General features: G+C 40.6%; 1 protein-coding gene across 4 annotated transcripts in view; it reads left to right on the plus strand.

Moving 5' to 3' along the window:
- Window positions 1–24,948, plus strand: part of PHKB (phosphorylase kinase regulatory subunit beta) — a 146,224-nt gene that overhangs the window by 83,472 nt on the left and 37,804 nt on the right. For all 4 annotated transcript variants that reach the window (XM_033156730.1, XM_033156729.1, XM_033156728.1 and 1 more), the window contains 9 exons: window positions 2–199; window positions 2,637–2,694; window positions 6,824–6,901; window positions 9,383–9,541; window positions 10,409–10,503; window positions 20,899–20,954; window positions 21,903–21,996; window positions 24,254–24,337; window positions 24,768–24,872. In XM_033156730.1, the coding sequence (XP_033012621.1) occupies window positions 2–199; window positions 2,637–2,694; window positions 6,824–6,901; window positions 9,383–9,541; window positions 10,409–10,503; window positions 20,899–20,954; window positions 21,903–21,996; window positions 24,254–24,337; window positions 24,768–24,872 (927 nt within the window). The remainder of the gene's footprint in view (window position 1; window positions 200–2,636; window positions 2,695–6,823; window positions 6,902–9,382; window positions 9,542–10,408; window positions 10,504–20,898; window positions 20,955–21,902; window positions 21,997–24,253; window positions 24,338–24,767; window positions 24,873–24,948) is intronic.

A 24,948-nucleotide genomic window follows, 5' to 3' on the forward strand; every position in this document is an offset into this window, starting at 1 on the left:
GAACACTGATGCTGCCCTCCTGCCCTGTATTAGCTATCCTGCCTTTGCTGTGGATGATGAAGCTTTGTACAGCCAAACAATTGACAAGGTGATTAGAAAGCTGAAAGGAAAATACGGATTCAAACGGTTTTTGAGAGATGGCTATAGGACTGCATTGGAGGACAAAAATCGACAATATTACAAACCAGCAGAAATTAAGGTAAAGGGTCTGTTCATGTGATACTGGAAAGGATTGGCTTATGTGTGCCCAAATTTTTGATGTGCACTTCTGTATACGATTTGTTCCTTCTTCATTGAAATGTGCTTTCTATGATTACCAGATAAGGAAATTCCAGGTTTTCCCACTGTGAATAATTTTTAAACTATCAATTACCTTGACTCTGAATGTCAGATTCAGATTTCTAATTAGCTTCACTGTACTGACATGGTTGTGCATGCTTGAGTGCAGATTCTGTTAGTGCTTCCTATATAATCTCTTGGTTTAACAAAAAATTCTAATGTTAGGTTACTTTTGATCAGATTTCCTTGTTGATTCCTCTTACATTCCCACCTGTCAAAATATTTATTTTTTATCTTAATGCAGGGGTGGGGAACCTCAGGTCCAGAGGCCAGCTATAGCCCTCTGGGCCTCTCTAACCCTCAGGACTCTTCCCAGGCCACCCCACCTCACCCTAGGTCACACCCCAGGTCTCACCAACTTTGCTTCACATACTCCTTTTCCCTGGAATGTGCTGTCTTGCTGACCTTGATGCTGAGATGGGTGTGTTTGTAAAAACCTCTGACTTTGCTGCCTGGAGTATAGTCCACTATACAAGAGTCACATCCATTACTCCTGCTTTTGCCTGTAGTCACATCTACCCCTGGCCCTCCCCACCACTGGCATGTGGCTTCTGGAAGATTGGTCATGCAGCTCTCAGGCTGAAAAGGTTCCCCACCCCTGACTTAATGGAAAGAAGCTATTGCAACTACTGTTTTTGGGACTTGATGCCTTAGAACAATGTTTACTGTGCAGATTACCAAGCAACTTCACTATAATTGAAATTTGTTCCAGGTAATCCATTAGCAGTCTTGGTTGTCAGATTCTGGCATGGTATGAAGAGTCAGAATAGATGGCTTTCAAGTTCCTTCTAAAAGTACAGTTCTATGAGTCTAAAGTTTGCGATTCACCTTGTGGTAGAGCCACAGCTCCATCTGTTTTGCATGCAGAAGGTCCCAGGTTCAACCCCTGGCATTTCCAGTTAGGGCTGGGAGAAAACTTTGTCTGAAATCTTGCAGAGTTGCTGCCAGTCAGTGTAGACAATGTACAGCTAGATGGAGTAATTGTCTGACTCATATCATGTGGCAGGGCTGGGAAAGAGGAGATCCTGGAAACTCATGTCCAGTCTCAGAAGACCAAAAGGGACTGGACGGCCCATTGGTTGGGCTCATTATCCAGCAGCTTCATTTATATAGGAGAGGAAGTATACAGTTCTGTGACCCATGATGAAGCTGCCTTATACCAGGCCACATCATTGGTCCATGTAGCTTGATACTGTCTTCACTGACTGCCAGCAATCTTCAGTGTTTTAGGGTGGAGTCTTTCTCAGCCCTGTGTTATGATGCTAGGGATGGAATCCGGAACCTTATGCATGTAATGTACATGCTATGTCACTGAACTCCCTAATTCTTGACCCATTAGCCATGCTTAATTGCTCAGTAGTGGTACATCTCCACTCCGTGTACTGACATGCTCCAGCTCCACCCAAGACTGAATTGAGATGTGAGCCATCTTTCAAGACAGATTATCCCTATGAGTGGGAATGGGGGTAGGGGGAGGAAGTAAGGCAGGGCAAGTGGTACATGAGAACTTTCGTTTTTGAGTTAAGCCTGGCTTAACTGTTTTAATACTGATTTTGCTTAGTGAAATCTGTGGAGAAAGACAAAGGTTCTGTTTCAAGTGTTCTTTTCATCCCGGCAAGGACTTCCAAAATGGAGAACAACTTCATTCTATAAAGGGGAGCAGGGAAGAGCCAGCAAATCATATGAACCATTAGCCTTGGCACTTCTTTGCAATCTATTTTTAGCGAAGGAGATGGTTGTGGTAGCTTTGGGTGTGCAGTGCCCAGGAGTGCTGCATCAGCACTTTTCTCCCTGATTGATTTGTTTAGAGGTAAATGTGCTTACATTTCAAACTCAATGTACAGTTTGTTTCCCCCTAACAAACTGCTGAGTTATTTATCATTTTATTTAATTTCACAGCTGACTACAGGCTGGAGTATATTAATAACCAAATTTCTATGTGCTTCAGAGTATTAATGTTTGCCATTAAAGGCTGCCTGAATAGAATCCTTGCTTTTCCTTCAAATGCTTTTTTGTTTTTGCCTTTTTCAATTCAAATGAAAATTTCCTTGCTGAGAATAAAAAGCCTGTGATGCATTTTGTGCATAAAATTAGGCTACAACACTTTTTGAAAGTCCCGTGAATCTTTTTGCAGCAAGCTGAAATTCTCCCCCTCTTTTAGAAAAAAAAGTTGTTGTATCTAAATGAATAATTTGTTTTCATGTTTATCTTTGGTTTCTTTGATGTAGTGGGAAATTTCAGTAGATTTCCAGAAGCAACACAAATGCATCTTAAATTCTCCCCTTTTCTAATTTCAGCTCTTTGATGGGATTGAGTGTGAATTTCCTCTCTTTTTTATTTTCATGATGATTGATGGTAAGTATGACTTTACTTTCTTATTCTGTCAGAGGATGAGTCTTGGAATTCAGCAATAAAATGTTTTTAGTAATCCAAGAGGGAAGGCTATAATCTACTTATGCCAAGGTTTTCAGGGACAATGTTGCTGCCAAAGTATAACTAATGGAATGATTTCAGCTCTTGTAGAATAAACTTATTTTCTGTTATGAACTTTATATCTGAGTGTGCAATGCTCCATTGTACACATCAGTTTTTACTTCTGAGAAAAGTGTGCTTGGGTTTGTTTATGGCCAGGAAAATTTCCAAAGTTCTGTCCTGTCCCTTCACCACAAGTCTCCTCACTGCAAATACTTTAAGTTGAGTTTCTCTTATTTCTGTCATCAGCCATGACATGTCCTGTTTTGCCACCTGAGGCCAAATGGGAAGATGTTCCCCAACTCCTGCCCCTCCCAGGTCTCCCTTACCTGGGTTGCGCAGTGGCAGCAGCAGGTTCCAGTGAGATCTCACGAGATCTTGTGGAGCTTTCACGAGATCTCATGAGGTGGGTATGGCAGAATCCACTTCAAAATGCAGAAGTGGATCAGATATCCATTGAAACGAATGAAGAAAGCCGTACACTCATGAGATTCCCTTGTGCTCTAGGCATGTCTCTAAATGATTGTGACCCTCCAGATATTGCTGGACTACAGCTCCCATCATCCCTGATTGTTGGTCATGCTGGCTGGGGGGGGGGCACACATTAGCCACCCCTCCTCTCAGTACCATCAATGTCCTTGTAACTTGCTTCAAATTACTAATTTATCGAGTAGCCCTAAATGAATTGATTTGCCATGCAAATGTCCATTTTGTCCAGCATTCTGGTTCCAGCAGTGGCCAGCTTGATAGGTTCAGGACAGCCACAAGCAGGGCATGAAAGCATTCACCTTCCCTGGGTCTTCATCCCCAGCAGCTGACACATGGCCTCTGAATGTGAAGCCTCCGTTTTGCTTCCATACCTGGTAGCTGTTAATGGACCACCCATTTTCTAATCCATTTTTAAAAGCCATCTAAGTTAATTGTAGTCATCATATTTCCCACAAGTCAATTACGCATTGTTTGAAATAGTTTCTCTTGTCAAACTGACAAAATACTTTCTTACAAGCCATCAATTTCATTGGGAGACTCTGAAAGCGTTAGTTATTATCTGAAAGAATGCAACATTTTTTTAGCCATCCAGTCATTCCATACCATTCCCATTGCACACAATTCATAATTTTATAAAACTCTTTATCGTGTTCCATTTTGTGAGATTAAACAATTAAATTAAAACGAGAGAATGAGGAGAGAATGCTGGCATGCAGGTTCCTTAGATAGTTTGATTTCATCTTAGCCGTGAGCTTGTGGGGTTTTCTTTGTATTTATCATGCGTAAATCTCTCCCGGGGCTCTTTGCCCTCAATCTGCGAAGTTAAGAGATGAGCAAATTATCATAATTCTTCATTTGGAGTTTCTGCAGCAAAAGAGCATGGATTCCATTTTCTCCTGTAAGTTGATGGACATTAGAGTTTCTAGATCAGGATGTAACTTAGTAATAGAGTGCATGCTTTGCATACAGAAGGGACCAGGTTCAATCCCTGGCATCTCCAGGAAGGGCTGAGGAAAGCACCCTACTGAAACCTAAATTCTAATGTGTTCTGTAGCGAACATACAATATTGCATTTCCCCCTCAATTTTCATGTAGCATTGGAAATATGCAAAAAGAGAATTCCTAGCTAAAGCCTTGTGAAACCTGGCATGTAGTTAGCACCTTTTGAATGATTAATGAGAGCATATATGTGTCATAAATCTTTTATAAAACCTGTGTAAGGTAAGTGGGTATTATTATCCCCATTTTACATGTGGGAAGCTTGCTGAGATGGTGATTTGCCAGAAATCTCCTAGCTGAGTTCATGGTTTAAGTGAAATTTGAATCAGTACCCTTCCTGGCTCAGGTTTCATACTCCTAGCCACTGTACAAGAACAGCTTCTTTAAAAAAAATAAAAATAAAATGTAGCTTTCCAGGACAGTAATCCAGTTTGTATCCATTGAAACAGGCATTTGCATGTTGAATAATTAGCAAAGCGAAGAAAATTAAAAATCAGAGAAGACTATGAATTTGAGCCATCTGGATAGGAAGAATAGAATCCATTTGCGCAGCACCTTATATAACGGTAGTCATGGCAGTAGTGAAATTTCAAACATTTAATTAAAAACCTACTGTGTGTTTCACCTTTATAGTTCACCCTGTGCCACACTTTGAGTTCACTGTATTATTTATTTATTATGCATTAATTTAAATAATTCTTATCCCATGCTTCATAAAAAAGGTTAATATAACAGCTTACAACATTGGGTATACAATCTAAAAAGGGAAGGCAAAAAGGAAAATTAATAGGAAGGGAGGAGGAAATAAGCAAACTCAGGTACAGGTTCTTTGTTACTAGTTCTTCTAATGACTGGATGGTGTAGGAATGTCCAAAAAGAGGAGAAGCCAAAAGTTTCTAGTCTCTCAGCTGTGTCCATGGAATGTCCCTGCATCCCTTCTCTTTCCACCTACCTTTTCAGCCTGATGTAATGTGATGTAATGGCTGCTTGATAGAGTGCCTTAGGTTTGGTGATGGCAACTCCATGAAGGATCAGTCTATCAATTACTATTAGCCATTATGGCTAAATGGAGCATGCCTGTATATAGACAGTATACCAGATGTTGCTCCTGTTGATGTATAGAGGCATCAGGCTGTCCATACTAGAAACAATGCTGGGCTAGATGGATCTTTTTGTCTGACCGAGTAAGAAAATTCCTTTGTATTTGCCATTAGGATTTTCATTTATGGAGGCAGGGCCTAGAGCCACAGCACTGTAAAAAAAAATGGTGAGAATAACTACTGGTAAAAATAACTCTAGCTGAAACTTCATCTAGTTCAAAAGAATTTTTATTTTATTTTATTTTATTTTATTTTGCTTTGCAGCCTTGGTCTTAAAGGAAATATAAAATCTGGAATTGTATATGCAGTGTAGTTTCTAGGAAAGGGGAAAATAGAACAGCCAAGAATTGTGAATTACAGACAAATGTCACCAAATGAAAATCCACACTGATCACGGCTCAACACTGTGATCCTAAGAGCATGTAGGAAGTCAATTTGCCACTGCATTACCTCTGCCTGAGAGGGGAATTTATTTTCAGCCAAGAGACACTAAAGTAGAGGGGATGAACGCAATACACGAAAAAGTGACTTTGTGGACTTCTTTGGTAGCTGGATTGAGAAGAGTATGCAAAGGGAACATAATTTGTAATTCACTGGGATTGTTCAAGCACTGAAGAGTTTGAGGTTCATAATCTCCCATTCCTTCCTCCTCTCATGTGTTGACTTTTGCTTGCAGCAGATCACAGTTTGCCGATTTGCCTGCACTATGTTTGCTCTTGACTGGATTGCCAGAATTTGATCCTAGCTTGCAAGCAAGCACAAAACATAGTCAGTAGTTGCATGGGACCCTAAACCTGGTTTATCATTACATGCACAAGCCTCATGCTGGCATATTTCCCTTTGCTTCTATGGTGCAGTCATGAAAAGGAGATCAGAAGCATTTCAGCCAACCTTGGTTTGTTGTTATGACTGAACTGGGACAAACTGGTTAGTTTTAACTGTGGATCGTCCAAACAACCCAACTTCAAACTGTAGTTAAAGATCTTGGCTTGTTCAAATAATTACCATTAACTGTATTTCTTGGTTCAGTCACAGCAGCAAGCTGAGTATATTTCAAAATAGAAGCACATATTCTAATCTCCTTGAGGCCACATTGAAGGAGGAGACAGGAGACAAGGACACACTCCCAAGGCTCATGCTCTTAACTCTAATGGTGTTTGAACTAGACCACAGCTTGCTGGGTTGGATAAAATTGCAAACTATGTTTTGCAGGGTGGAAATCACTAATTGAGCAAGGCAGGAGGCCCCACGTGAGTCCAAGGCTCCCTGATACGAGTTTCCATTTGAATGACCCCATTATTGCTCACAAGAGCACTTCAAAAATGGCCTTCCCGTCCAACCACCAGGCCTCAAAATATCTGAAATGATTCTAGCACTTATCATAAGCACTATCTTTCTTTAATTGTTCCTGGAATTGCTTTTAGGAGTCTTCAAGGGTAACACTGAGCAAGTCAAAGAATATCAAGAGCTTCTGGATCCATTGCTACAGCAATCAGCAGAAGGTACGGTGCAGCAGTGACACTGGAGAAATCTGAACTTTTGCAAATGCAAATGATGGGGGTGGCCCTACAGCGTGGAACTGTAGCGAGTGCAGATCAAATCCCAGAGAATAAGCCTATGTTCTTACAAAAGCAGAGCTCCAGGCCAAGTGTGAACATAAAACTTGATTCATTTCTCCAGTAAAATATGGCTCATCATAAAATGGAGTTCATTAACTGGTGAAAGAAACGCTGATAGGTTAAATGTTAGGTTTGCACCAGAATCATTTCCCGCCCCCACTCCTGCTGTTATTTACTCCGTTGCATGAGAGACCTTATAGCTAATAATTAGAAAAGCCTAAGCATGTGATCCATTTTTAAAAATTATTATTATAAGCTTGGAAAAGCTTTCCATAATATATGTGTTTTAATTCCTGCTGTCAATAGAGGTGGTTAGCCATGAATATGATACATTGGTTGCAGTTTGGTACATCAGAGGATGGAGAGACCACACATTAAACTAGGCATGGCAATGGTTGCTCGCTTCCCTTTCTCTACGTAGTTGTTTCTCGCTCCCTTTTCTGGCACCTCCTGCCTTCCAACCCTTTCCAACCTGAAAAGGTGAAAAGGTAGTTTCAGTTCCTTCATACAGTAAATAAAATCCAGAGGAGGCATATGGGATACCCATTCCGTATTCTTTGCAGCTCAGAAAAGAGCAGTGATTGCTTTCTTCAGACTTTGGATTGTACTGTATGCTTATCTCAGCTGCCTCCTGCAACTTAAACAATTTGGGAAGAATGCCTGAGATGTTGCTCCTTCTCATTTCTTATTAAATAAATTATGGAAGATCTATCATTTACTGAACAAAATTTTTGCTTATAATCTCACACATAGCACCCCTACTGACATAGCATTTAACTTCCATTGCGTGTGTGTGTGTGTGTGTGTGTGTGTGTGTGGTCATATTTGATTTCATTAAACACACACACATGCCCTCACCCTGTACAGTATAACCAATTAATAACTGTTGACGTGCAGTTAATGAAGGCAAAACCTGGGGGGGGGGGACTCCCTATTTTAAAGAAGTTTCAGTTTAAGATCGTGTTCATCTGTTAAAGACTCCAAACAGTACTTTTGATTGGGATTACCTTGTGCTGTATTCACACGCTCAATTTACACAGAAGTTCTAGGGTGAAACTAGATGTGAGGTGGTCATACACTTATCTTGCTGCGTCTGTAAAATAGGTGTGTTTGCAATTCCCCCTATCCGAACTGCTTATCTCTACTTCCAATCACAGAGTATTACTGAGTGGAAAGCAACTTTAAAAGAGGGAGTGAGGTGGTCAGGGAAAGAACTGCAGGCAATTGGAGACTTCAGCTCACTTGCCCTTTTCTGCCCATGCTGCACTTTTTATGGGACTGCCACTGTCACATCTAGTTTGACCTTAGCAAGAAGGTACAAACAGGCAGACTTCTCCCAGTGTAACCAACCCTCCTCTCCATTTTGTTCCTCGTTTGCACAGGAAAACTTGAGTGCACCCTTTAAATAGCACATGGGAATTAACAGTGTATAGCCTTATTGTAGAGGACAGTGGCTTAAATGCAAGAATCCATAGCTAGTTCATGTATTTTCTCTTTCACTGATAAATACCTCAGAAGTGACTGAAATTTTTTTTGCTTATCACCAGCCTTCTACTTTTTTCAACCCAAGGCTTAGGTTCATTTTTATTCTGGCCTGAAGCTTTTGTACACCTTTACCAATAGCAGTTGTATATATTTTCTCTTCTGTTGCACAAGAGCAACAATAGTACCTCTAATAATAATAATAATAATAATAATAATTTATTATTTATACCCCGCCCATCTGGCCGGGTCTCCCCAGCCACTCTGGGCGGCCTCCAACAATCAAAATGCAATACAGAGTCACAAATTAAAAACTTCCCTAAACAGGGCTGCCTTTAGGTGTTTTCTGAATGTCAGGTAGTTGTTTATTCCCTTGACTTCTGACGGGAGGGCGTTCCACAGGGCGGGCGCCACTACCGAGAAGGCCCTCTGCCTGGTTCCCTGTAGTTTTGCTTCTCGCAGTGAGGGAACCGCCAGAAGGCCCTCGGCGCTGGATCTCAGTGTCCGGGCTGAATGATGGGGGTGGAGACGCTCCTTCAGGTATACAGGACCGAGGCCGTTTAGGGCTTTAAAGGTCAACACCAACACTTTGAATTGAATCTAAAGAAATGCAGGGGATTCCCCCCTCCCATCCTTCAAACATTACTATTTTTTCGGAACCAGTTTATAGGAACTGCATCTGTTCAGTCAAGAAGAGAGACATAAATAAACCTGTGCTCAGGATAGCAGTTAGTGTTCTTAGCTGACTGGCATGGAATTATAACTAGGAATGGCAATCAGCAAGTTTTTACTTCATTTGCGTTGTGCATGGGGGATATGTTTCCTCACTTTGTAATAATGTAATTTTACATGTCTTTAAGTACATATTTTAAAACTTTGCAGGCTTTCCTGTTGTACCTAAGTATTATTATGTGCCAGCTGACTTTGTTGAACTGGAAAAGAAAAATCCTGGCAGTCAGAAACGATTTCCCAGCAACCATGGGCGAGATGGAAAATTCTTTCTCTGGGGACAGTCACTTTATATCATTGCAAAACTTCTTGGTAAGTAGACACTTGCAAAAGTAGAAGAATTTTAGTTTTCTCAGATTTGATATGTGTCCCCTGCCTGCCTCCAAAGTTGTATTTGTGTGACTATGAGAATTTTCAGACTGTTTGTCACCTGATGGCCAGTTCAGATTTAACACATTACCCCAATTGAGATAGTATATTCTTGAGCCAATGATTAATCAGTTTAATGGGCAGAGAATGAACCATTCACCCATCTGGTTTCTCCTTGCCTCACCCCTCATATCCCTAGCTTCAGCACTGGTGGCATGACTTGTTTCCTCTCACAGCCAGGTTAGAAAGGTATGATTTAAGCAAGGCTTCCTAACCAGGACATGAAGCCAGAGTAAACAGGGATTAAACTACAGTTTCCTGGTGTAGATGTAACAGGAAACTGTGGTTTGAACAAGCTTCACCTTCAGTGCTGAACATGGATTTGTGGCAGGAGTATATGAGTACACGTTTAGTTCATGGTTTATTGGCCTGAGATCATTATCTCTGAACTAGGTCTTTGTACACATTCAAAAATATTTCTATCAGAATGAATATCCTGTGCAGCTTTCTTGTAGATAGCCCTATGAGCCGAAACTGGATTCATGATCACTGTAATTCACAAAACCTGCTACAATCACCATGTATGGATAACCCATTTTGGAAAAATATGTTCAGATGCATTGAACCATTGAAATACTAGCTTCTACATTCCATCGCTTTTCTGAGCATTTATTCAAATGCCAAACTTTAATCCCTCCTTTAATTTAAATCCATTGCTTTTTTATTCTTGCATGCTCCAGAGTAATAATGATGACAAATGCTTTTGGTTATAAAGAGACAAATGATGAATTGTTGGTGGTTTGCTTTCAGTTGACGGTTTAGTAAGTGTTAAAGATATCGACCCAGTGAAGCGTTACATACCTCCCCAAGATCAACGGAACGTTAGCATGCGATACTCAAATCAGGTATGAGTGTGTTCAATAAGATGATTTTTAAAAAATACAGTTGAGAGGCATGCCATTTATTAATATGTTGCAGCAGTAGTAATATTGCATTAGTCCCTGCTGGGGTTTGTTCTGTACGAAACAAATACTAAGAGTTCAGATGGCGTAAGTGAACTCTTTGCATCCTCAGAGAAAGTGCTGGGTAGACATTCCTTTTGAGTGGCTTGTTAAAGTTTCTGGCTGCCTGAAACTTTATTTTATTTTTAATAGGATGGTATACTTGCCTGAACAGAGCAAGCTATAACTTCAGATAATAAATGGCAAGGTGAGGTTGTGTTATGGTCACTTTTAACTTCATGGACCTGTTTGTTGCAGTGTGTTTTTCCTCTGCTGGCTGGAAAAAAAATGCCCACATGGTTTACTTTTTCAGAGGAGCATTTGCTCTTTCTCAGTTTGGGACAGCTGAGGTTGTAGCACCAGCCAGATCTTCAGAAAAGCTCTCTTGAAGAAGTGGCTCCCTCCTTCCCCCCAACATATTGGTGCACTAGGGGTCAGATCAGTCAACCAAGTACATGCCTGCCCCTCCACCCGCTCAGTGTATCTGCCCATCCCCATATGTGTGTAATGGGAGGGACCATGTGAATAGACCTGTGATGTGAACCACGTGGCTATAGGTTAACTTTATTTATTTATTTATTTATTTATTTATTTATTTATTTATTTATTTATTTATAATATTTTATACCTCTTAATGTGCATAGACCCTATGCCAGTAAAACCGAAATATAAATACTTGTCACAAAATAAAGCAAAGAAACATATCAATAAAAAACAGAACAGTGCAGCAAAACATAATCTAGGGAGAGCCTGCTTATTCCCTTCCTTAAGCAGATATGGATGTTGAAGGTGGACCAGGCACACTAGGTGGGCAGGAAGAGCAAGTATACTGTTGTACAGAAAATAAAGTCATGTCTGATTTCCCCCCCTCTCCCCATGACACAAATGCCAGACATATTTCACTGATACCCCTAGCTCTCATTTCATTTATTTTTTATTTATTTATTGAAATACTTTATCTGAGTGTTTGCTAATGTATGCATAGTCATAGTGCACAGATGAAAGTTACAGATGCTCCTGTCTTTGTTTGGTTTGAAGTGTTAAAAAAACCGGCCAAAAATGGAATCTGAAACTGGAACACATCACGTTTCACCTAATAATGATATCTTCAGAACCCAAACACCACTTCACTTCTTAAAAGTGCTTTCTTCCCTTTCCTCTACAAAATGTATCAAATTAAACCATCTCATTTTGTTCAAAAGCAAATTAAAAAATCCATTTAGTCATCTCAATGTATATAACGTTAGATAGGCTTCTGGAAGCAAAAATCAATCAGCCCAAATTTAACACTTTTTAAAAAAGCAATCCCATCCATTAATGGGGTTCATTGAAATTATTCTCATTAGTAATAAAACAATTTAATCAGACTCAAGGTTTGTTGTAACACAGATTGCCATTACAAAAGTCTTTTTCTAGTAATTGGCACCATTTTATATAAGCAGTTATCTTGGATCCAAATCTATCAAAAGGCAGCTTTTTCTGGCACCAAAACCTGGAATTTAAGTATGAAGGACTCTATGCAGAAAAATGCTGGTCTGGAAGGCTTAAGCTTCCATGATGCTGCACTAAAGCATCAAAACAGAAAAGTCCCCAGTAAACTGAGCGTCAGAGTGGTCAAACACTCTGGCATTAAACACTCTGCTAAAATAACAGGTGGGACCCTTGCCAAATCATACTTCTTCAAGTCCAGTGGGGGTTCTGGTGGAAGAGAGAGGGAGGCATTTTGTGGCAGTTCTGCCTCCCCTCATGCCACCTCCCATCCTATTCATTGGGGTCTCCCATCAAATGCCAAAGCAAGGATTAATGTGTGCCTTGAGCTCACATGCTCCCTCCTGCAATTGATCAATTCTGGATTGCAGTGAACCATACTTTGCCATTATATCAGAACTGACAACAATAAAGGACACTTACCCTTTAAACCAGGATTGTAAACCAACTTCAGACATTGCTTTGCTTTCCCTGTAGCTATGAAAATAAAAACAAATCATACAACATAAGCATATGTGTAAGGGTTCTGCTGTGGTTCCTCGCGAGTAAAGAGGCTCGACTCAGGTCCTGTATATTTACAGGTTTTATTGTGCAGATATGTACAGTGCAGAGCTCAAAAGTCCATGATCACCTCAGTCACTTTCAAATCCTGGAAGTGGCACTTTTCTGGAGCATCCCCAACATAAGAACTTGGGCACCCCTAGTCTCCTCCTCCCCTCCTTACGTTTCACACCCCTGCGTAACTGGGGCACTGAAACTGTCGTTGCTCCCTCATGGCTGGATCCGCTAAGGGTGTGTTGGGTCTCTGAAGCATCCCCCAGCCCTCTCCCCACTGGGCTGCTTTCCTTCCTGTCACTCCCGCTGGAAAACCCCCTGCTATCCCCTCAGTGCTGTGGCTCTCCATCTCTTGACAGCCCCTGCACCGCCCCACTGGGCGCTGACTGTTCCCTGACAATATGTGTGTGTGTGTGTGTGTGTGTGTGTGTGTGTGTGTGTGTATCATTGATATGGGGCAAAATCTGACTTTTCTTGGTGCAAGATGTGGGTTACCTTGGAGCAAAAAATGGCAATTCCGACCCTACAGCACATGGAATTGCCTTTAAGCCCATACAGGCTTGACTGAGGTTGGGTTGTGGCCATTCCCTTTGTGCAGCTGGTCTTTTGGGAGCGCATCATGGCATTATATCACCATAAAAACAAAGAAGGCACATGCTGATTTGTTTCTTCCAGCCAGCACCATAAAATATCTTTATTCAAGCATTTCCCCTTCAGTCATAAAGCAGACAGAATCGCAAATCCAATAAATAAGTCATAAAAGGTTCCTTCCTTCCCTCCACAATGGATTCATCAGGCATTTATTAAAAGTTCATTTGCATTTAACCTTGCTTTACAACCTGTGTGTTTGAGCTGCAGTCTTCCATTGCTATATCTGATGCTGCCAAATATTCCTTAGATTAGTGATGGTGGTGAAGGTGGAAGATTGTTCTGCATATTTAGGATTTGTCAAACCCCTCCACGGGCTGGTTTAGTTAACCTGGGGTGTGGAGCCTGTCACGCTCCATATGTTGCAGTCCTGCCTCTGATTTAAACCCACAATTGCCCCACTTCTTCAAACCATTAGAGACAGCTTATAAATATGACTGAAATCATAATTTTAAAAATTGTAAAAACAAAATTGCTAAGTCGAAACTGACCACAATTTTTCTAGCCGTGTTAATATGACATTCACATGCCTGTTCATTAGCCCGTGTCACCATGTGGTTTGGGGTTCATGCAGTAAACATGCCACCATGAAGAATTCCCACTTCTGCTTTGTGGGGAAGGAGTGTTACATGCTCCTGAACAATGTGATGATGTAGCAGGTGTGTGTGAATCATTGGGTATTATAGTGTATTACGCCCAAGGACAGAGGGTGGGGAATGGATTTAGTATTGAAAATATCTAAGTTCTTTGATCAAACTTGGGGATTGTTGCTGATCACCCAAACAGTTGCATTTTCACCTTGACTCCCCAACCTTTAGAAAAGGTATGGATTCTGTATACATCAACATGATCTGATCCTGAGAGAGATCTGAACAATTTTCATAGCTTTTAGCCCCTTTTGATTCAACTCAGCTCTGTTTATTAAGGTCACACACTAGTCACAAACACACCAGGAATCTCTGAGAATTGTAGCTCAGAGTGTGTATTATTGGCACCTCACCAAACTACAATTCCCAGGTTTTCTTGGGGGACAGGTAGCTAAGGTGGTATAAAATTTTTGCAATGTAGATGGAGCTTGAAACCACAGGCAGTGCACACTGCCTGGTTCCATCCTCAGCAGGTCTGTTGCAGTATAAGATAACAATAAAGCTTTGTTTTCAAGCCTGTATTAACACCTGTAATGCTGCTTAGATCATATTCTAATGTGTGCATGGTGGCTTATCCTAAAAACTTTGTCTCCGTGCTCTCTTTAAATAATCCTTAATGTACTGAAAAAGATTCAGTTCTAATGAAAGTACCAGGATTTACAAACAAAGCCTAATGAGCACAAATTACACTTATATGGGGAACTAAAAACTCAAGATATTTTAGATACACACACATACACACAAACAAACAAACAAACATACAAACACAAATTCCCTTGAGTGTTGCATAGAATTAGATGTGCCATGTTTAAGGATTCTATCACTGTGATTGTAGATCTTTCTCCTTAAGACTCCTTGTGGGTTATGTGTCCACATTATCCTGTACAGAAATAAGGCCTTGCTGAGTGATTTATAATGGATTGCCTGTAAATGCAGTATTATCTCTCTGGAATGCATTAGCAGTTATTACAGCTAAAGCTAAGCCACCAAAGCCTATAGAGGCCTCTAGAAGTCAGTGCAGCAAAGTGACAGGTTTGAATGTGCTAGAACACAGACCATGCAATGTTGGAAAACCACCCCAACATAGAGCTGTGTCAACTCAACATTCATTCTGTATGCCTATTGAAATTATAGTGTTTCACAGTGCTTTAAAGACATTTTTCTTTGATACATCTGGGCTTGTGACATCATGGAAAGTCACCATAATGTCATTTTAAGATTAATTTATTTTTATTTTTTTACTCTGTGATACCAGAGAATGAAAATAGCACAAGACGGAGGTGCAGTGACTGGGCCATACCTGTTCTAGTCTGTTGAATGGCATCTGGTCAATATTCAGTGGGAGATATTAAGGGGGTTGTTAATTGTTGACTTAGCACTGACAGGTGACTTGCAACACTTTGGGTTTAGAGAACTTGTGGTCCTTCAGCTATTGTTGGACTCAAAATTCCCAACACCCCTTCCTATTGGCTGCACTGGTTAGAGCTAATGTATGGTTACCAGACGTCCCCGTTTCCTCGGACATTCCCTGGATTTGCAAATCTGTCCCTGGACAAAATCCTTCCCCGGAATGTCCCTGGATTTCATTTAATGTCCCCGGATTTATATTTTAAGTGTTGTAGATTTATTAGTAGGGAATGAATGTTGCGTGATTGGTTCAACGGCACAAGACACATGATACATATGGGGACTTTGGCAGCGAGCAGCTCCTGAAGCCAGCAAGAGCCAACTGTGCTACCAGGCTGGCTCCAGGCTGCTGAGACTGCCGCTGCCACTACTGAGGGGGAATCGCTGACCCCCCCCCTCGCGACCCAAATCGAGCTGGGAGTGAGAGCGCCCAGCCAGCCAGCCGACTGCCCAGCGGCACTCTAGGGCCAGGAAAACCCCAGAGCCAACGCAGGGAGAAGGAGGAGAGGAGAAGGAGAAGGAAGAGGGAGGGAGGGAGGAAAAAAAAGAGAGGAGCCCTGACCTTGTCCTGGCCACTGCCACCACCGCCACCGCTGAGGAGGAGAGGTAGGAGAGTACTGGGAGGGCAAGGACACATGGCCGAGCCCAGGCCCGACCTGAGCCTACTCCATGGCGGCTAGCTCTCCAAAAGAGCAGTCCAGGGCCCAGAGGAAGGATATTACTTCTTGATTTAAAAAAACAACGACCTTAAAAAAAAATATTTTCTCTTTAAAAAAAAAAGTGTCCCCGGATTCTTTGAAAAAAAATCTGGTAACCTTAAGCTAATGGGAATTGGAGTGCAACAACATCTGGAGGGCCACAGGTTCTCCATCTATAGGAAATTGCTGTTAATCTCAGGTGGCTATTGACTGACAGAGCAAAGAAGACATTTGTGCAGTGGCTTCTAATTTAGGATTGTCATATATATATATATGCATGCCAAGATCTGCATTATAAGATCCACCTTTTGGAAATTCCATCAGAGTTGTGGGCGGCATAAGTGTGTTTGTCTTCCTCCATGGCAATTCCAAAGGCGGTTTTTTATGATAAGTTATATTTCTTCTGAATGTTTTGCTTGATTGTCAGCATTTGCTGGTTTAACGTCTTGCACGGTCCTGCCACTGAAGAAGTTTCTGTAAGTATGCCCCCTAGGAAGTGGCTAAGAGCAGGGAGGCCTGATTAGGATTTGTCTCTGTCTGACTTGAGTCTCCTCTTTTGGAGTGAATTACATTCCATCTTCCTGGGTGAACCAAGTTTCATTTTGGACCACATAAGTTCCAAGTGGTTTTCCAGGAATGTCCCTTAACCTTCCTTCCTTCCTTCCTTCCTTCCTTCCTTCCTTCGGACACAACTATGTATGCCTAATCCAGTTTTGTTTTTTTTAAAGTAATGAATAAATCATGATGAATAAATATGCCTCTTTCAGATGTCTGATTTCTCACCGTCTTTATCTTTCAAAGAGCTGCTTTTGCTTTTGGGGTAATAATAAGAAGCAGCATTCCAGTTTTAAGCACCAAACAGAGTTGCTTGCAGAGTCCTCCCCACTTCCCAGACTGACTTTTCTCACAGCCAGGCACTCTAAAATAAAAATGACTGAAGCATCAAGTCACCTAGAGAAAAGATTGCAGCTCCTTGTTGATAAAGCACTTCATCAAGTGCAGCTATCCATGAAATCCTGCTCACTAGCAAAAAGATTTAAATGAGAAATAAAAGCAGCAGCCATTTATTATCAGGCACAACCGCAACCAGATTTTTATTCTCGACAGTATTTGTCCATTAAACTTGTGTACCGAAATTCTTTTGCTTATATATATATATTTCTTTGGGAAATAAAATGCAAAATATCAGACCAGAGTAGCTGCTTTTCTTGATTGCAAATAAGAATCTTCCTACTTCTCGCTATTTGTGAAAAACCTCCTCTCTCCCCTGCAACCCTGATTGTTATCTGAAGTACAAAATTCTTATCAAGGCCACCTTCCCAAATGACTATACTTGTCCAAACAGGAGAAAAAATGCCATCAAAAACAAGGGTGCACATTTAATTACATTTCCAGTTTTTGTGTCCCTATATTTCTCCATCTTTCTGAAAGCGGCACACACTTCCCCCCCCCCCCCCCGGGAGTCTGGTGTAGTGAATAGCAACATCCAGAATCCCACTGTAAAGTCTGTTGTTGAGTGGTCCTTAAAAAAAATAGAATAAAAGGCTTGCAACCGTGGTGTCATGCCAGGCAGATCAAAACTGAATCTCCTTAATAACAGCTGGAAATGGCCCACTGCAGAAGTCCACCGGTATCCATGATTTTCCTGACTGCACTGTATGCTGTTTTGTCTGACACAGAGCTGCCTGACTGGAATTTAATCACCCCCAGTGTTCAGGTAGATGTGACTTCAGTATTCTGCTCTTGTATTCTCCCATGTCACAGACTGCAGCTGTTCCCTCGGAGTAGCTCTAAGTATCGGTAGTTACACACCTAAATCCAGGGCCTTCATGAGCAAGGTTGTCAACTCATTTCTAGGCAAGAGGATCCTGTGCCTTTAACAGCTACATGACAGGGTGATGCTCAGCTTCCTTGCAAGAGTCTGGGCTAATGCAGAAACATGCAGAAAAAAACTAGCTTGCATAATCCTCAACAGTTACGTTAGGATCCATTAGAAGGGCAAACTTCACACATTTTAGAGTCACGGAATTGGCAACATCTGCTACAGCAAGCTATCCCCAAGGAAACTGATTCTCTTAAAGCAGGGAGCTCTGGCTAACTGAACTTGCAACAGCGCACCCTGCATTTATTAAAAGAGAACAGCAGTGTTTGCATCACACCACATTACAAAAATGTACATCTCAGTTTAAATCAGGCACCTCTGACCATGGAATGGATTGCCACTAGTCCCCCCCCCCCCCCCAACAGTGTATGGCAACTATGATTTTCACCTAAAACAAACAGCAATCTGTGGTAACCAGGTGTAGTGCAAGTGAAATGCATTGTGTAAAGTTTTATCTATGTATTTATTTTGATTTAGAAAAATATATATACCACTTTAAAAAACCCCACACATCTAAGTAGTGTCATCACAATAAGTTATAGCTAGCCAATGAAAAACCCTTCATGCTTAAAAAAGGAAATTGTTTTCTTTTCTCTTAAGCTTTTTTATTGCCACCCAATTATTGATTTTAAATTTATACAGACAATTTATATGCCACTTATATTTAAACAGATCTCTAAGTAGTGTTACAACATAGCGGAAGGCATGTCAAAGAAAAAAACAAATACAAAAATACATAGAATTTCTGTAAGACACAACTAAACTAAAGGACCCTCATTCACATCAAAATAAGTATTATTCATCAAAACCAGCTACAAAAATTCAAAGTATCCTCTGTGAGGGGAGAGAGACTTTGTCCTGGCTTTTCCCACCTTCATAAGAACTTCCTCCAGGGGAAGAACTGTGAGGGGCGAGAGACATTGTCTGTCATCATGGGATAATCTGTGCAGCCCCATCTCCAGCCCAAGAAACCTTCAGAAGGCCATTACTACCATGGACATTATGTCTATGTGTATATTAAGGAGCTGAATGGAGTGAAATATTATGAGTCACAGGGGTGGAGAGAGAGTGTATGTGAATTCAACAGTTTGTTTTCTGTTTTGTTTATTTCTGGTTCCTATTTTGTTAATGTTAATATTTCATAGATCATGAATGCTGTAATACTTTATGAATGCTATACAGTCGTACCTCGGGTTACGTACGCTCCGGATTACGTACTTTTCGGGTTACGAACTCCAGTAACCCAGAAGCACAACCTGGAGCACGCGTGATGCGCAGAAGCGTTCTGTGCAGTTTACATATGCACAAACCGCCAGATAGCTTAGTCAGTAAAGCATCAGACTCTTAAACTCAGGGCCAGGGGTTTGAGCCCCATGTTAGGCTAAAGTTTCCTGCATTGCGGGGAGTTGGACTAGATGATCCCTGTGGTCCCTTCCAACTCTATGATTCTATGACTTTCGGGTTTTTCGCACGCTTGTTCGGGTTGCGTACTTTTCGGGTTACGAACTGTAACCCGGAACCAATTACGTATGCAACCCGGGGTACCACTATAATATATTACTTTTGTTGTAATCGTGCTGTTTTGCCTTTTTAGTTATTTTATTAATAGCGTTTTATTGTTATTGTTTTACTGATGATTTATAATTGTTTTGCTGATGTTTTGTTAATTCATCTATATGATTTATGCTGTATTTGTGATGATCTATTATGTTCTATAATGTTAATGTTTTTTTGTTTGCCATTTTGCAATTCATTTAAGAATAAGAATAAGAATTTTATTATTTATACCCCGCCCAGCCACTCTGGGTGGCTTCCAGCAGAATATAAAAACATAATAAAATGTCAAATGTTAAAAACTTCCCGATACAGGGCTGCTTTCAGATGTCTTTTAACATTGTGTAGTTCTTTATCTCCTTGACATCTGATGGGAAGGTGTTACACAGGAATGAAAAGTGGCATGGAAATATAATAAATCAAATAAAACCAAACATTTGGATAGAATATTACAAGTGAGAATAAACTAAAAGGATCAGTTTCTGGGCAGCTTGTGGGGCACAAGTTGGGGATCCCTGTAATAAGGTTTCTTTAACTTATGTTATTTAAGAATATGGGAAGGGTAACTTAAATAATTACTGCTATAACCTATTTGCACACATGCAGAGATTGGCATATGCTTGGATGTAGAAATGGACACTCAACCATACTTGTTCATTCCTTTGTAGAGATCTGATCTGTGTACTCCAAGGAATGCACGGGGGTGTCATCACGCTCCCATCTTAAAACAAAATAAAAAATAAAAAAATCCTTCCAGTAGCACCTTAGAGACCAACTAAGTTTGTTCTTGGTCTCTAAGGTGCTACTGGAAGGATTTTTTTTTATTTTTTATTTTTTTTTGACTATGGCAGACCAACACGGCTACCTACCTGTAACTGCTCCCACCTTAGGTAGAGAAGCTCCATATATACAGTCAATGTACATTTTTTTGCTATGAGGAGTGTGTGCTACAGATGAAAGCAGCATTGGTGCTGGAAAATCATCAATAGACTTGCAGTTCTTGGCAAAATACATGAAGGTTTTGTTTTGTTAATGATGCAAGGTATTCCTAATAAATCAAATGCTGTTGATTCCCTCTCCTCCCTTTGCTTTTGATGCAAAAATAATAAATAAAATAATAATGAAGGAACCTGTCCTTAACATCCGACTATTGCATCACTCAAAAGTGTATTGACAATTCAGCTCCTCAGGTGGCGTTGAGATTTATGTGTGCTACCTCCCTGGTGCTCCATTTCCCTGTCTGCACCGTCAAATTGATTAGTGGGCAATAAAGAGCGAGGGAAAGCGGCAATGCGGCCAGACGATGTCAATCATATTAATGAATGGTTATTGTTCATGTTGTCCTTGTATCTCATTGTGGCTCACAATCAGCCAACACATTCCACCTATAAAAATGTTGGTTTTACTCTTGCGTTTTAAGGGTCCTCTCGAAAATGACCTGGTGGTCCAAGTCGCATTGATTGCTGAAAGCCAACGGTAAGCCATTCAGATAAGTGACCTGAGCCTCAGTGCTTGGATTTGAATGCATTATTTGGAGACTTGTGTGACTGAACCGGAAACTTTGTGATTTGAGACTTAGAACTGTTTTGATGGACTACATGGGATTGTGAATGCTCAAGCCTCAGAGCTGTTTTCATGCAAAACAGTGTGCAGTATTCTTCTAAGAACAATCTGCAAACTATTGGGCAGTATGAATCCCCAGAACTGACCAGACTTGGTATACATATTAGGAACATGGCTTGGTGCCTTTTCTTGGTCAAAAGAGCAGCAGTTTCTGTGTGCTGAATTTCAGGATCCAGCTCAAATCTCCTGTTCTAATGCTGAGTCCCCAACATGCCCTGAGACGACCAACTCTCTAATGGTCCCTGTCTCACCTGTTTGCTAATACCTGTTTCTCAAAATGTCTCCTTAAAGAATTAAATGATTGAAGGCTACTAGAGCCAAGCTGGGACCACATGGGATAGTTGCTACCAAAATCCATCATTTCCTGGAGCTGGGGAACTTAACTGGAGTCGGGGAGGGGTGTCTACAAAAAAAATGAGTCCAGGGACACCTTTGGAAATCTAATAAACCGTTGTGGGCATCACAAACTACCCATTTCACAAAGAAAAACTGGGAATCCTCAGCACTAACCCCCAGCAAGCAAAACAACTGCATCCAATCACAACAAGTGAAACAGAGGCAAACAGCTCCTCCCCTGAAAAAAACTTAGGCACCCCTGCATCACACCACCAGAAAGCAAGAAATATTTTTTAAATTGCCAAACACACATTTGCTGGCTTGCTGGCTTTAGTTCTGACACACTAAGACATCTTTCAAAGCCAGTTGCTACCAAGATCCATATTTAATAGCAGGCTCCAGTTCTGCTGCATTCAAATTCCTTGTTATTTCTGGTTTTGTTTTGTTTGTTTTTTTAAAAAAAAGCCTGCAGGTTTTCTTGAACACATATGGAATCCAGACACAGACTCCTCAGCAGGTTGAACCCATCCAGATATGGCCACAACAGGAGCTTGTGAAAGTAAGACATTATTTTCATTATTATAGGTAGACCTCTTGTTTCTTTGCTTACTAAATATGCTTCCTATGCTGTGATGAATCATCTGGCTTCTGTTCCATTCCAGCGATACCTGAAACTCTCTGAAATATGTATGGTGTTGTTCAGTAAACATACACTTAATTACAAAACTGGGAATAACTTTAGAAATAAGGTGGGAATGAATCATGGGGAGATGCAGTAGATGGTGTACTTTCTTTGGTATCTATGAAATCTCCTCTAATATGTGTTCAGTACTTGTCCTTAAGAGCAAGAAATGCTCCTGGTCCTGTTGTAATCTCAAGTTCATTGTATTGGATAATGTTATTCAAGTAATCTTCACTGAATAATGAAGCCTTCTTTTCACTTTTGTTTGTCCATAAGTTTTATAATGGTGATGATAAAGCTTCACTATTCAGTAATGGACAGGATTTTTATTTTAAGGGGGGGGGGGCACCATTTTCTTATGTATGGTATCTTCCACGTTTCATGCTAACCACTCTTAAAAAGACAAGGGGCCACTCTCTCTGAAATCCTTTCCTGTGCTCACTTTTCTTTCCAAGTACTGTAGCTCCACACCCTCCTAGTGGGAAGGAGGGTGTTCTTTCCCTAGATTTTCTGTAACGAGATGACCTTTAATTTCTAAAAAGGTCACTCTGCTGCAGAACCATTGACCATGCTCCCTGCAGTCTACTTGGCTCAGAAAGCAGCAGATGGATTGCCTTGGCAAGGGCCCTAAGAGTTTATGTGTTCAGTGAGGCTATCTTGTGTGCAAAAAGTACTAACTGGTGAGATTTTTTTTTGGTGTTCCATATCATTTCCCTCTCCTGTTCACATTCACTTGTCATCTCTTCTCTCAGAGACCATAAATATCCTCTTTTAGCCTGAAGGAGCATCTAATCATAAGACCTAAGGATTAGTCATTCCAGAAACCACACCGACCCATCCCAGCTAAGACCCTGCTTCTATCTGCTGTTTGGTCTTAAGCCTGCCAAGCTAAGGGGGCTGCTATGGACCCCAGCAGCTGCTTGAAATATATGTCAACCATTTATATATCTATTCAACCAATGCTCCTTTTTTGGTAAAAGAAATGAGGTGTTGGTACTCATATAGTGATAAAATGCCGTGAGTGCCAAAAAGAGAGAGGTGCTGGTACTCCATATTGATGAGTACCACACGCGCACACACACACACACACACACACACACAGTTCAGTGAGTGTTTAACTTATCAGGGCTTAACTTCTATTTAAATGAATGGGACATTTATTTGTTTGTTTGTTTTTAATTTAAATTATTGGTCGCTTTTTCACCAAGATCACTCAAATATATAAACAACGTATCCACAAACGAACACATTAAAATTGTCATAAGAAAAAACAAAGACAAATCTAAAGGACAATATTATTTTTAAAAGACAGAATTAAAACATCCTACCTGCTCAAGGTAGCCACAGATAATTAAAAGCCAAAGGCCTGTTGAAAAAGGAATGATTTTGCCTGGCGCGTAAAAAGATGTAATTCTGGCGCCCCGGGTAGGGGTGGGGGCATTCCACAAGTAGGAAGCCACCACTGAAAAGGCTGGACTATTTTCAAACCCCAACTACTTATCACATTCAGGTAGGGAAAACGGCATCTTACCTGCATCATTTGGTTGTTATTTCAATGCCTTATTAGTACTGGAGGAAATGCTTTTTGTCATTTTGCAACGACAACCCTTTACATTCCTTTGTATACAATGACAACACACACACGTATTACAGATCCATATAGGTGCTCATTGCACCTGCGAGTAAATTTTCCATCAGGTATTAATTCTGCAGCAAGTTGACTTTATCTTGACACCAGAGTTAACAGCACAAACTTGCAACAGTGATTTCTTATTTTAAAAGTTATTTTAGGAAAACCAAACCCTGTTAGGCTATAAGGGTCCATGGGACCCCTTCCTTTAGTTGCTATGAGTCCACCTGTGCAACTCTTCTGGTTTCTTTTCCTGGGTCTCTTGAAAGCCTATTGAAGGATTTAAGTTAACAGTATTCCCCAATATTTTTTATGTTAGACTGTATTTTTGGACTATTATATCAATAAAAAGTGTTTACATTAAATTGGAGCCAGTTTGAAATCTTTTATTTCTAGCTAGAACTTTAAAAAGGCCTGTTGGGTTCCAGTAGCAAATAAATAGTGCCAAAGAGCATGCAAGCTGTGTTTTGTGTATTAGACTTTGCACATTGTGATGTTTTACAGGCTTACTTCCAGCTGGGGATCAATGACAAACTGGGACTCTCAGGAAGACCTGACCGACCAGTAGGCTGCCTCGGATCATCAAAGGTCCGTGTAAGAAATAACTCTTCTGCATGCTTTCATTAGTGTGAATAATGGAGGAGGACTGAGTGTAAATATTGGAGGTCAATTGAATTATCCTCTAAACTCTGAAAGCAATTCACATGGCTTAAGTTTACCAAAGGCTTTGCCCAGATTCTTTAAGGAAAAGTCACCTCTGTGGTTACTTGCCTGATAGTTTTCACGCATATAATAAAGTCAGGCACTTGCCTATGAAAGTTTATGCCACACTCAAAATGGAGAGAAAAGCTTCCTTCATTTGCATGATTTGTCTTAGTGCCTAATTAATTAAAGTAACACTCAGGTTTTAATTATAAAACAGAATATGGATTATTATTTTTTCTTCTTCATAAGGCTTGGTTAACAGCTTCCTATATACAGTATTAAAGGAAATGTTTGTTTTTTTCCTTTTTGGTAGATTTATCGGATCCTTGGCAAGACTGTTGTTTGCTACCCAATAATCTTTGATCTAAGTGATTTCTTCATGTCTCAGGACGTGATGATGCTGATTGATGACATTAAGGTAGGTGTAAATGTGCACGTGTAAAACCTGGTGCCCATTACAGTCATACCTCGTGTTGTGTTCGCTGTGGGTTGCG

Source organism: Lacerta agilis, chromosome 8 (assembly GCF_009819535.1).
Source record: "Lacerta agilis isolate rLacAgi1 chromosome 8, rLacAgi1.pri, whole genome shotgun sequence".
Taxonomy (NCBI): domain Eukaryota; kingdom Metazoa; phylum Chordata; class Lepidosauria; order Squamata; family Lacertidae; genus Lacerta; species Lacerta agilis.